Below are 13,691 nucleotides of genomic sequence, written 5' to 3'. Positions count from 1 at the left end.
AACAATAAAGCTAATTTCTGGTGTAATATTAAAAGCCGGTGACAGATGTGGAGAATAAAACAAGCTCAGGGACTTCTGCAGTGTGAATACTTGAACTGGAAACTGGAAGTGTTTTCTATTAGTAGTTTTGCAGATTTAGTGTAAAAATTTCAATAGAAACAGGGGATCAATTTTGGAGTTTGGGGGTTGATTTTCTTACTCCCTCAAAAAGTGATTCGTTCACAAAACAAAGAATATTCAACAGATACAATAAAAACCAACTGTATTATTGTCAAATAGCTCACTTTATTTAGCTCTAAGCCTCATAAACCTTATGAAATTGAAAGAATCGCTGAACAACATTTATAAATACTCTTATTCTAAAGCAGACATGTTAAGTTATGCAACTCTTGTGTGGCGCCCTCTGCTGGTCTTTTTGTCAACTTTTAATTGCGGTGCTTATTGCCATGTCAATACTGAATAACATGCCTCTTTGTGTAGATCTCGATATTTTGTTTGCCTCAGTTGTCACTCTCCAAAATCTAAAACATTGTATGGCACACATAAATATTCAAAGAGATGTTTATTATTTTTGCTGAAAATACAGTGAGCGGTTTTTGAAATATAAAGCTGCACAGAAAGAGTAATTCCTGCTCAATCGAGGCTTCTGGGATCCAGCCCCTCGTACGCAGCCGCATACCGGAGGCCGTCGTCTGCACCAGATCCTGGATGATCGTCTTCTTCTGAAGTCTGAACCCCAACCGCGACCTGAGTGCAGGCAGCATCTGCGTTTTCCTGACAGCAGTCGTCCTGAGAATAATTACATTTTCATGTTTTTGTTTTCAATTACGAAACAAATCGGATAAAAAAAAAAAGCCCCAACTTTACCTCGTTTTTGCTCGCCGGCAGTCTGTTCTCACCTGAAACAAGCACATGGAAATATTCATTTAGCCGTTTCAGGCAGCAAAACTTTGGAAATTCTCCATTTGTGATGCCTCACCGCCCATGTTCCGCCAGTGTTTGTAGAATATCAGAGGAATAATGGCACAAACCAGAAAAGCCAGGCTACCAGAGACGATTATGACAACCATTTTGTCTGCAGACAACAGAGACTACTGGTTACTACACTTTATATACATTTGTATTTAAAAAGCAAGATTGTACGGTAATATTCCTAACAGGTTGGTAGATGTTTTTGTTACATTTCTCTTGCCTCAACATTCTGATTCTCTGCTTCATTATTCTTCTACATATCTGTGAATGTGTTTTACCCAAGGGGCAACTTTATTTCAGTGTTGCCCTTATTCTTCCCTTGCATTGCATTTTGTTTGCTAATTTAATACCCAGTATCCGGTTAAATAAAAGTTATTAAAATAAAGTATATACAACTAGAATTAGGAAGTTGGACAATTATTGGTTGCACAGGACAAACAAAAACTTAGCATTTATATACTCAAAGTTTTAGTTGTATAGCATTAGTGTGGCAAGACTGCCAAGTTACAGTCATATTTTAAAAAGAGAAAAAAGGTGTTGTACCTCAGGGGTGTGTGTTTGGTCCTCTGACGTTTGGGTTCTTACAGATGTCAGCTGACATTTTTACTTTAATGACACATTGACTCTTTTAAACACCAGTAACACTTTTAAACTGGATGCCTTGAATGATTGTATTGAGATCATTTTACTATTTATTTTTATTTTGTGGTAATTTGCATCTTAATACATAAATGGATTCAATATAAATACAGAAATACGTGCCATCAGGTTCACTTTGTAATTAATATTTGTTAATAAAAAGGTTTATAATCTAACAAAACAATCACCAAAATATTAAAGCTGGATTGCACAGATCAGCCTCCAATTAAAAATGGATGAGACTGATGTCATCTTGGCTAAATTTACGCACATTTCTGTCTATAAAATTCAGCCAAAACAACAAAAGGCCTGCAAGTCAATTTTGAAATGATTCTCATCTTAAGCCAGCATATGAATTCAGCTGCGCGGTCCACATTATGCAGCTGAAAGAACTCTGTAAAGTTGGTTCAGTTTTAACCAAAACAGATGTGGTCATTCATGATTCATTATCTCCTCTAGAATCAATAATTGGAACTCATTATAAATTTGCCTTCACCAGTAAAGCTTTCATAAACCGATTGGTTTAAATGGCAGCAGCTAGAGGGTTGTTGGGTTTTTTTTGACTACATGTTACTTTTGATATTGATTTCAGGATTTCATTGATGACTTAAGGGTCACCCTTGTCTTACATATTTTAGATTTTTACAAGCTCAGTTTTTCTGCTTCTGCTGTTGGAGTCAAATATTGTCCGAGATTACTTTTTTAAAATACTTTTTTCATTTTATTTTAGTAACTGGGTGTTACCACTTATATTAGAATAAATCAGATTGACTTTGAAAATATCTGTTCTGTTTTACTGCAATTTATATAATTTTATTTTAATAGAAACCGACTTTCTTTTCTGCACTATACATTAATAAATTATTAACTTTGTGTTTGTATAAATCACTTATTTGCAACAACAGTTGTTTTCATGTAGCGCAATATAAAAATTAAAAAAGACTCGACTAAATTTGGACTAAACTGGCTTCTATGTACTTAGAAACTAATTCGGCTTGTTTTTGTTGTAAAATTGCCACGAAATGTTTTATTACGTCCGTTACAAATCAAAAAAAATTCTTAGACTGATCAATGCATTTCGATAGCTGCTCTTTCACATTTTAAGGTTTGCTTGGCGAACTACCTGTGACGTTGTTTGCTTCTTTCTGTGTTCTCTTCCTCCCTGAAGGTGGCAGCGTTATTGGTACGTCGGATGCTGCGCTGCTTGACGGAAAGCCACCTCTGGGAGAGAGTAGCCCCGTCTGCAGGACGGTACTCGGAGTTAGAGAGGATCCAGCTGGAACAGTGAAAGCTTTGAGAGACAAAGAAACAGCACGACTGGTGAGAGACAATATCACTACATAGGTCTGGACTCATGTGACACTTTAACATATAGTGAAAAACAAGAAAATTCAAACAACAAAATCAAATATGTACACATTCACAGATTTTTTATTTGAATGTCAGAGTCTTTCAAGTCAGTCAAAATTGAGATACAAGGAGTTGAATGGATCCAAAATGAGTTATTGTGACAGACATAGGTTTGACTGTTTTGCTAGCTGAAAAGGTATTACTAAATACTTGCAGTCACAGCTAAAATTGTTTGTGCAGATTCATGTTTGAAGTATAACTTTTTCATTTTACTAACGTAGTATTAACATTTTGCAGTGGCTAAAGCAGAGTTCTGACTTTAATCTGATAGAAAATCCATGTATGGAATAGATGATTAAGGTGAAGGCAAAGGAGTTTTCCAATTTCAATGATTTGGATATCATCACGCAACAAAAATCACAAAATTACTGGTGGAAACACAAAAAAGCAGGTAAGCAATGATTAATAATTAATTTAAACTTCTCCATCATTCATCCCTAATTTGTCTGTTGTGTTTCTTGGTCGTCATAATGCTGTTTGTTCACTACTGATCTCTAGCAAAACTGCTGGAGTTACCACTGACATTGAACTACACACAGATGGACGTTGCTTCCTAATTGAGTTGTCTTGGATTTTTTTTTTTTTCTCCGAGTTACCGTCGCAGACTTTGAATGGAGGTGTTATCCTTCAACATGGTATTTATCTACGCCAAATACTTACCATCTACAACTTTTAGTCTAACTTCCTGGTACGTGACGTTCAAGGTTCTCGCCATTCCACAGAGGTAGCTCCCAGCATCTGCTGTCCTCAGCCGGTTTATTGTGACAGTGAAGGCCCCGCCGTCTCCTCCATTGGACTCCATGCTGTATCTCCCATCCCGTGTCACGGCAGAGCTCGTCATCTCCATCTGAATGATGGCGTTTTCGCCGGAGCAGACGCCTTTGCAGAAATGCGTGCTGTGGAGCTCAGAAACGTTGACTGGAGACCAGCTGCTGAAGCAGTGGATGGAGACGTTTCCTCCAACATGGCCGCTCGCCTCCAGAACCTCTGGGGCGTCCAGACTCACAACTGCAGGGTGAAACGAAGGCTGCTTGAAGATTAATCATTATTTTTAGCTAACTTTAATGCACAGACGGTATTGTGTGGACATAGGAATTGTGATTTTTGTTTATTGAGAGTAATTTAAGGTTCGCCTGGAAACGTAATTTTGTCATGTACATGTCTGTCACCCCAATAAATTAGTGTAACACTACGATGTGGGGCTAAATATGTATTACCACAAAATAGGAGGTTGTGGGTGGAGAAAAAGTAGAACACTGAGATGGAATAGAGCAGCTGTCCAGCCTTTAATTCAACTTTCATTTTAACAGAACCTTTCTTGGGGCCTCATAAAAAAAAAAAAAAAAAATTTAAAAACAAAGGAGGAAACGCTCCTCTTAAACTCCTTTTCTATAAATCAACTGCAGTAACTCATCTTGCATCAGTAATTTTACATTAATTGAAATGTAAAAATCAATAATCTTACATTGGTGTAATCAAAATGTCAAATTATTCAATATCTTAATTAAAATGTTGATTTGTGTTTTGTTTCTGTTCAATCATCATGGCTCACAGCCAAATCCAGTTTCTCAGAAAAATATTACACAAGACCAACAAGAAGGAATGTTTGATACAGAAATGTTATGTAAAGGCCAACACAGTCATGGGGAAGACTGCTGACTTGACCGTTGTCCAGCAGCCAGCCATTGACGCACTCCACAAGCAGGGTAAGCAACAAATGGTCAATGTTAAAGGAACTCACCGAAATATATGACCACAACACTGAGTGGAAGGAAAATCTGTAGTGAAGAGAAGTTCTCAAGAAACGTATAACTGCAGACCATTGTTCAGCAAAGAACTGGATTTGGAAAACAAGGTCCCAGAATCAGGTGGAAGAGTTTAGAGGCAAGATGGTTGAGGTCGTTGGCTCCCTTATGGTTCCTCAAGTCGAAAGCCAGCACAGCAGTCTGCAAGTCAATGATGGGTACTTCATGCTTCGTCAGCAGAGATCCTTTCTCTTTCCCATATTGCTAGAAACCTGTGGCCTGCTTAATAATGTGGAACATCCTTCTTAAGTAGATTTCCTTTAATTGAGCTCACCAGACAAACTATTCAACCCAACTCTCTGAAATTATAGTGATTTAAAGAGCCCTGACACACAATACCATCTATAAATTTAATAGCACAACAACAAATTTTATCTTTATGACACTTTAATCCAATTTGCATAATTTGGAACACGGTGTACAGTGGCTCATTCTATAGTAGTCAAATATTGTTTATACCCATGGAAAAAGTAGATGCTAACTTTTTTTTTTATTTAACCAAGAAGCTTTTTCTGATACAAAAGGCGTATGAATAGTATTTTCCAAGCACTGGAAATTAATAATTGCAATTTTTCCTCTTTTTTTTTTTTAAGTGATAGTACTATAAAAATAGGCATTTATTTTATTATGTCAAATTTTGTGAGACACAAACAAGGAAACAAGTGAATAGAAAGCACAAGTTTTCAAAAATTGACAAGAATTAAGATAAAGAAAGGACCGTAACGAAAGACTGCCAGGAAAAGGATTTAAAGTACTGAATTGTTATGCAACACAAAATTTCACGGTGGATAATTAATTCTGAATTTAAATTGCATTCAAACTTATTTTACTTTATGATATTTATGAAACTAGAGTCTTCTTCAGTTAGGATCAAACACGTTAGTTGAAGTTTATGCCGAAGCGATTTCAGTATAAAATATTCTAAGCATTGCAAAATCTTCCTCTTCTCAGTACAAGAATATGGAAAATCAAAATATCGACTCTTTCAAATGCAAACTGAGCAATAAACTTACCTGAGAAGCAACAGAAAGTGAAGAGGAGAGACCTCATTCTTTGATTCCAAGTAAAAAGAAGGAACTTCATTTTTTACTGCCAATCTGATTTACTGCCATAAGACAGGAACGCCTTAAAGAGGAAAGCAACGCTGCGCTCAAACAATTCTGCAGCAAATGATTACAGTGGCTCGTCTTCAGTTTGCCTCAGCGTAAAAAGAAAAAAAGGCATTATTCTGATGTACCAGGCCTCTATTTATTCCTAGTAGCAAACATACAGCGTGCAGTAGTTCTTCCCATCACTTTCACTCGGCATTGAAGAACCAGCTCATGACTGTGGTGGGCTATAAAGTCGTCAGTGTTCGTGCCGAGCTCCCCCAGCCATTTGTGTGCCTCCAAAGGTCTAGAGCCCATTACGCTGGAGGCCATCAGACTCAATAAGTGGTCTGTCTGCAGACCGTGTCACGGGTATCTGAGGGCAACCTGAGGTCTATTTGTTTCAACCATGATGGCCCCGTTGAAACCGCACACAGACACTGGGAGATCAGGCTCCTCACCAAAAAGTATCAAAGGAAGTATCAAGGAAGTGACCACACGCAAGATGAGCTCAATGTCATGTAGCTTTAGTAGAGGGGATGTCAGTTCTGTCTTATGACATATTTGGCCCTGTACCAACTCAGGAATAATTTAGGATCCGACTTTAATTAAGTAACAGACGTTTTTTTTGACAAATGCTGGTAAAAAAAAAAAAGTTGGCAGGAAATTTTGCCCAACGTTTCTGCCACGGCATCGAAAAGGTCAGTAAGACCGTTAAAAGAAAAGAATGAGGTAATTCACAGTAAAACTGCAAGAACAAAAATGTCGGCACTTGTATAACAGTGAGTTTTATTTTTTTAAAACCTTGCTACCGCCATTTTCTGTGTGCAGTACGATAAAGTACGTAAACTAAATTTCTTGGTGAGAAAAACGTTCGGAACAGATCGACTTAAACTAGCACCAAGTACAACTACCCAGTATGACCCAGTTTTCTCCCCCTGCGTTTCATGACATAAATGGTGACGATTTTGGTTCAAATTGGTGTGGGAGAATTACACAGCTGCTTCTGATTGGTCGGCCTCACATCCACTATGAAAATTTCCCCTTCCACCACATCCCAGAGATATGCTCTGTTGAGATCTGGTGACTCCAGATAAGAGACCGCTGGAGCACAGCGAACTCGTTGTCTTGTTTGAGAAACCACTTTGAGATGATTTGAGCTTTGTGACATAGTGCTCTGTCCAGCAGGAACGAGACATGAAAAATGGCTAGGGTCACAGAGGTCAACAAAAACACTCAGGTAGGCTGTGGAGTTGAAACAATTCTCAACAGGTACCAAGACGTCCTGACGTTTTACAGGAAAATATCCCCAATGTGCAGGGGCGCCGCCAGGAATTTTGGGCCCCATGACAAAAAATTAAATTGGGCCCCTCCTGCGCACCTTCTGTTACAGTTTTTTTGAGTCTAACCCATCAAAAGCATCACAATTTCAAAGGCTTGCAACCTGCTTTCTTCGGTCCAATACTGATACTAGCGCAATATTTACAGCTAGTGAATTTTAAATGCAACAGTCTGCATACACTGTGCAAATAGGTTGCTTAATTCTTTATTATTATTAGTTTTAGCTTACTGAAATGTCTCTCCCCACCAGCCACAGTCATAGGCAACATGCAAAAGATACATAAAGCAATCCAGACTCCTCAAAAATGCAATGAAGTTGCATTTTATTCAAGCTGCAGTATATAACTTTAAATTAAAAATATGTTTCTATGTTTATTTGCTAAAGCTGTCACCATGTTGTGTATTACCACCTGGACTGACATGAGGCTATTTTTTGTTATCTTTTTATAAAGATTGTTTGAATTTCTGTCAGTAATACATAGATTTTTTGTTGTGTAATTCTAAAAAGAGCAGAGAGACAGGAAAAACTGATAGATTTCCTGGAATTATGCTAACTCTGTTGTCATTGAACATAGTGTTGCTTACCTTTACCGTCACTGGGACGGGAGGAAAGGACGCAGGGGGTTATGCTGGTTAGGGGATTAGAGCTGCTGCTGACTGACTCATCTGTTGTTCAGTGTGATAAAAGGTACAGGGACAAGTATGTTGGTAGATTTGTTCCTTCATTCATTAAATCAGTGCTTCTCAATTCCAGTCCTCAGGCCCCCCCTGCACTGCATGTTTTAGATGTGCCTCTATTCCAGAACAGCTGATTGAAATGATTGCATGTCAATCAAGTGCTGCAGAAACCTGTTGATCAGCCACAGATTCAATCCAGGTGAGTGGCAGAAGGGAAACACCTAAAACATGCAGGGCAGGGGGGCCTGAGCACTGCATTGAATGAAATGGAGACAAACAGTAGTCTGTAGCTAAGCGAGGGGTAACATTTAATTTTACTGCTAAAACATATTTTAAAAACATGATATTAATATTAATTTTATTATTAACAGGGCCCTCAATTTTTTTCTATTTCTATAAGCCTCCCCTCCCCCCACAAAAACTGTTTTGTGGGGGGCCCCTGTCCGCCAGGGGCTCTTGAAATTGTCCTAACTTTCCCCCCCTGTACGGCGACCCTGCCTATATGACTATCTCACCCCCAGGATAAACCATTGAGGCAGGAAGGACTCATATTTTTATGTTGTTTACTCCAATTGTTTATAATTTATCATGATAAATTTCTAGTCACAATAAGAATTTTGATGTATCGTTTCCACGATAAATTCCAATTGATGATTTTCAAAAGCCCCCAACTTGTCCATATTGTCAGGATTGCTAGTGTTTCCATTTTCTCCACTGTTAAATGAAAATATACATAAATTTGAAAATATTAAATTAATTTAGCATGTGCAGCTTAGTGATATGAATCACTCTTCCTTATGTTTATGGTGTCCTCAAGAAAGTTAGTATTTTTCAAGACCATTGTCTTTGTTTCTGGGGGAGTGATTGCTGTGTAACACAGTCACCTAAAAAGAAGTGATCATTCTTATTTTTTCATTTTCTCCATAGTACCACAAAATATTGTGATAAATCTTTAAGTCCATATAAAACTTAACTCCATCTCGTGTTATTTGTAAGAGAAACATCATATTTAACAGAAATAATGGAAACATTCTTTGTTGTGGTTAATCGAGTTACTCAAATTAAATTTTCAAAGCTTGTTTAATATGACACTTCATGGAAGAGCAAGATGAGGAAGTCGCCTGAAGAAACCATTTGATTTCAAACACCTACAAACCATCTCACAGAAACATACAAGAGACATTGGGTGTAAACAGCACCATTTTCCTTTTTATTGTTCTTAATGCAGCATTATTCAGAAGACAACAATATTTCATCTCGGTGTCATTCTTCAGAGCGTGACCTGCTATTCTTAGTAAAATAAGCCGTTTTTCTACACTTACGATGTGTCAAATACATCTGTGTAAACCATCCACTGCAAACCTGGATGCTTAAACTTCATACAAAAAAATAAAAGTTTCTTGATGAAAACTGTTACAGACAAAAGAGTCTGTAGAATAGTGGCACATGTAGTCTCTCATGCATTGCTCAGTTTTCATGAAAAATATAAACTCACTTAGTAGACCAAACACCACACCGCATTGGAAACATATTTACAATCAAGCTTCTGAAAAGCAGCACTCGTTCAAAAGTCTGTATTTACACTACTGAGGACCGTGTGACATTCGGGGCAATCCAACCACAGAAGCGTCGCTCTTGGCGTCAAGTCTAACTTGTGAACGTCCGTGTTATAATTCACGGGTAAAAAGATGGCGGCACAAGTGGGAGTTCAGCGGTCGTGTTCACGATCGCGGAAGAACCTGAGCGATGGTGTCCCGAGCGTTCTTACTCAGCCGCTCCGGGAACTTCACCTCGAACTCCACGATCAGGTCTCCTCGGCGATCGGGTCGCTTGGGGTAGGGCAGCCCCTCCCCGCTCACCCGTCGCTTCATCCCCGGCTGTACAACGTCCGTGGACGTAACGGTCACCGTCCTGCCATCCAGAGTGGGCGCCTGGACCGTGCAGCCACATAAGGCCTGATGGAGCAAGAAGAGCAAAGAACGGTTAGCGACGTGATTCCCCACAACACTGTTTAAAACAGCTTTGAGTCAAAATGTGGGTTATGGAGGGATTATTGGTCGATGCCTCGCTGCGTCGCCTGCAAGAAGCTAGCAAGAATACAATATTATAGCTATTTACAATTAGGTTAATAAAATTATTTACAACTTGCAGCCAGCACAGATCAAACCTCTCCGCCTGGTACTAATCCTGCTCACATCTTTGCGCTGCTTCCCGTTCGGCCTGCTGCACCTTTAATTTCTGATGGCTTAGTTTTTCACCTGTCTTGATGGCTGCAGGTACGTGTCAACATTTCAGCTAATTGTGACCAAAATACAAAGAAATGACCGTATCTCATTTGTCCTTTACATGCTAAATATAAAATCTGCTTCTTTTTTTTTTTATTAGTCTACAACCAAATAATCCCTCTAAATTAGAAGTTTCAAGTAATCCCGACTTACGTCGCGTAGTGAGACCTTGGCGGTGTAAATGACGTCGGAGCCGTCCCGCTTGAACACGGGATGCGGTTTGTCCTTCAGCACGAACACCACGTCCGCTGGAATGTTCCTCGGCGTCTCGTCCCCTTCTTTGGCGAATGTGATCTTGGTGCCCTCTTTCCAGCCTTTCTTTATCTGCACCTCCAGGATTTTCTCCTCCGTCCTCGTCGTTCGGCCGTCGGGGCTCAGCCTTTTCCGGGAGATCTTCATCTTTTTCGTGCAACCTTGCAGCACTTCTTCTAGTGACACATTGAGGTCGTGAACCACGGGTGGGTCCTGCTGCTTCTTCACGACGCTAGTGTGACCACCCATTCCTCCCATGCCGGGGCTGAAGGAGTGCGAGAAGCCGCCCATGCCTCCGGGACCCATTCCACGACCAGCCATCCCGAATTGGGCAAAGGGGTCGTCAGTGTCCATGTTTTCGTCCATGCCGCCGTTACGAGCGCCGAAGAACTGCTCAAAGGGGTTACGGCCGCCGAAAAACTCTGCGAAGATGGCATGAGGGTCTCCATGGAAGGTGTAGCTGTAGGTGCCAGGTCCGCTGCCCCCTGTTGGTCCTCCTCCGCCACCACCACCTTTCAGACCTAAATACAGGAGAAGAGGTTAACATTTCGCAATACTAATTTTGGGATGCGCAAGTGTAATTGCTGATTGCACAGGTGACATCGGTCTCAAAATTACAGGAAATAATGACTAATAAAACTAGCCTTGGTTTGGATTTTATATAAAGGTCATAGATATTGCACCATCGAGATCATTTAAACAAAGGCAATGAAACAGCAATTCAGCAGAATTGCTAATAATACATTTTCAGTAGGGTTATTCTGCATTAACGTGGATTAAAGAAAAATTAGTTAAAAGCAGTGTTTGCAAAAACTTAACAAAAGTAAGGAGAATGTTGATGTTCTACACCTGCATATTCTTGAATTGGTTGGGGAGCTTGAGACAATACAGAATACAAAAAATGAGGATGAACACAAAACATTTCAGCGATGTTTGCAATACTTTTCGTATTATTCATTAAAGTACATCCTGTTTATCCGACATGCCCTCTGTATTTAGAGGGCATGTAAGTGTTTGTGTTAATATTTAGAGTTATGATGAGGCACTATTAATTAAAAACAGCTTTCCTGAATAAATAACAGCAGCTGAAATGTAATTTCAATGCAATAAACTGCACTAAAGTAAATCTGTATTGTTTTAGTTCTTTTTATGTGTAAAATTATTATGCTCATTTTCCTTTGTCTTTTTTCTGTTCTAATCATAAAAGGTACTAGAAATCATTTTTATCTATTCATTGTGTTAATGAACGTGAATGTTTTGTTTTTTTCTATTAGTTTTATTGAAGATTGCTAGTTATTTTTTATACATCGTTTGCCATATTTGGCTTGATGGTAGATTGCATTCTTGTTTCTATGTTTCATTCTACTGCATGAAAACTTTTCTATAAATATATCCTGACTCACTGTAAGCCGACAGCTCCGTGCCCACCATGTGGCTAAAAGCAACAACTAGTTGTGTGATCTGAAAGTTGTCCAGCCCCTCTCACAACAAAATGTGTCCTCTCACACACCAGTGTGAGAGCATTTTGCAGGTTTACGTCTAATGTGTGTTTTATAAAAACTTGATGTAACCATGGCAACACACCACACAGGAAGCAAACGTTTGACCACTATTTTTTTTTACTGTTTCTGTTTAAGTCAGTCGCGGTGTAGCGAGCACTTGAATTAAAGAATGTGCTAATCGGGTCACGGCTCTTTGCTTGTCATTTTGTTTTGGCAGAACTGCAAGTGAACTAACTGCAGGCTACTTACTACCAGTAGCATCTTCTTGACAACAATGTGGCTAAAACCGCCTCTTCCTGCAAATACACAGAGTCCTCCAGTAGCGCTGCTATTATTAGTCGGGCCACATTCCCGTTAGGATTCCAGCCGATTTATTATGGAAACAGGTCCGGGTTTGTCCTGTTTAAGTAGGGCCTCGGCTTTTAGTTAGCCGTGAAGGTAAAACTCTCGATGAAGGACGAACAGGGCTCAAAGCGCCATGACACAAACAGATTACCATTAATCACCGTTTGTCACTAAAATACTAACATTTGCGTCGGCTGACACGTCAACCAAGATGTTTAATAAAGTTATTCTAACATAGCGGGGATTACCGAGCGGACTACATGTTCAAGATGACGCTTACCTTCTTCTCCAAAACGATCATATATGTCTTTCTTCTTTGGGTCACTCAAAACGTCGTATGCTTCTGCGATTTCTTTGAATTTCTCCTCCGCTCCAGGGGATTTGTTCTTGTCGGGGTGGTACCGCAAAGCCTGCTTACGATAAGCTTTTTTTATATCATCCTCTGAAGCGCCTTTCTTAATTCCCAAAATGTCGTAGTAGTCCTTGCCCATCTTGGTTTAAATGTTTCCCCGAAAGTTGTCTGTCCGCGTCGGCCCCTGCTCGGTCGTCCGTCTCTACTCGGGCTGCCGCCGGAGTTCTGAACGTACTCTATATAAACAGCGCAGAAACTTCCAGACTGTTCCACACGCAGCCAGAATCAGCTCCCGCTGTGACGCCACAAGTAAAGCCACGCCCATCGGGAAACGTTAACTCCCATGGTGCTTTCACGTGCTCTGGGAGATTTTTTTTTTTAAATTTAATTACGGTATTTTTTTTTTAACAACGTCATAATTTAAATGATTCTCAAACTTTTCACAAGACGTTCCACTACCGCAAGCTTTACAGACTTTCTGGTATAGCAGTAAAGCAGAACTTAGGCTTTCTTTTTAGTTTTATGGGAAATTTAACATTACAATCTCTTGTGGTGGCATGTTGCCTTGGTGTTTGAATGTACAGAAATAAATACACTATTATTAGTCTAATGTCAGTTTATATCAGAGTAGTAAGATCTAGCTAATCTTAATAGTTTTCAAACTTGGAACTGATTAGGTGTGATTTGACGTCATTCGCTAATCGAAGTTCAAATCTCGGAGGTAAATGGAAAGCAGCATAACATATCCAGCACGTGCGCCTGGAGTACTACATCACAGTTCATTTTTGTATTTACTATATTGCAATTAATTATGATGACAATTTCTTGAGTACAACTAAAGACAGCCCAGATACCAGCAGTGGTCATTGTAACACATGTTGATAACCATGATCTTAATAAACACCACAGACTTTGGACTTTTTTATATACATGAAACTAAATGATATCATTGATTCAGATGATTATCATTTTAAGGGGGGACATCTTAAACCATCATCATTGACAACCTTCAACAGAGCAGA

The 13,691-nt window shown here is 39.3% G+C and overlaps 2 protein-coding genes across 2 annotated transcripts; both read right to left on the bottom strand.

Moving 5' to 3' along the window:
- Positions 1-547: 547 nt before the first annotated feature.
- On the bottom strand, positions 548-6,149 carry LOC102234113. The gene is made up of 6 exons (XM_014471023.2): positions 5,840-6,149; positions 3,682-4,029; positions 2,735-2,902; positions 980-1,075; positions 868-899; positions 548-789 (listed from the first exon to the last, which is right to left on the bottom strand). Exons 1-6 carry the CDS (start codon positions 5,907-5,909, stop codon positions 634-636), a joined length of 870 nt encoding a protein of 289 aa, XP_014326509.1. The 5' UTR covers positions 5,910-6,149; the 3' UTR covers positions 548-633.
- A 2,971-nt stretch (positions 6,150-9,120) lies between these two features.
- dnajb1 (DnaJ heat shock protein family (Hsp40) member B1) lies at positions 9,121-12,958 on the bottom strand. Its single transcript, XM_005805055.2, has 3 exons — positions 12,598-12,958; positions 10,372-10,991; positions 9,121-9,888 (listed from the first exon to the last, which is right to left on the bottom strand). The coding sequence occupies exons 1-3, from the start codon at positions 12,806-12,808 to the stop codon at positions 9,655-9,657; spliced, it is 1,065 nt and encodes a 354-aa protein (XP_005805112.1). The 5' UTR covers positions 12,809-12,958; the 3' UTR covers positions 9,121-9,654.
- Between the last annotated feature and the right edge of the window lie 733 nt (positions 12,959-13,691).

This window comes from Xiphophorus maculatus, chromosome 5 (assembly GCF_002775205.1).
Source record: "Xiphophorus maculatus strain JP 163 A chromosome 5, X_maculatus-5.0-male, whole genome shotgun sequence".
Classification (NCBI taxonomy): Eukaryota; Metazoa; Chordata; class Actinopteri; order Cyprinodontiformes; family Poeciliidae; genus Xiphophorus; species Xiphophorus maculatus.
Note: the sequence above shows the minus strand (reverse complement) of the source record. Positions and strands in the feature narration are given on the sequence as shown.

Bases quoted from the DNA above. Each gene is read 5' to 3' on its own strand.
- dnajb1 (XM_005805055.2), bottom strand. From the start codon at position 12,808: ATGGGCAAGGACTACTACGACATTTTGGGAATTAAGAAAGGCGCTTCA. The intron at 10,992-12,597 runs GTAAGCGTCATC...TCCTGTATTTAG, and splicing joins TGATCGTTTTGGAGAAGAAG to GTCTGAAAGGTGGTGGTGGC. The intron at 9,889-10,371 runs GTAAGTCGGGAT...TTGCTCCATCAG, and splicing joins CCAAGGTCTCACTACGCGAC to GCCTTATGTGGCTGCACGGT.
- LOC102234113 (XM_014471023.2), bottom strand. From the start codon at position 5,909: ATGAAGTTCCTTCTTTTTACTTGGAATCAAAGAATGAGGTCTCTCCTC. The intron at 4,030-5,839 runs GTAAGTTTATTG...TTCACCCTGCAG, and splicing joins CACTTTCTGTTGCTTCTCAG to TTGTGAGTCTGGACGCCCCA. The intron at 1,076-2,734 runs GTAGTTCGCCAA...TGTTGTCTGCAG, and splicing joins AGAAGCAAACAACGTCACAG to ACAAAATGGTTGTCATAATC.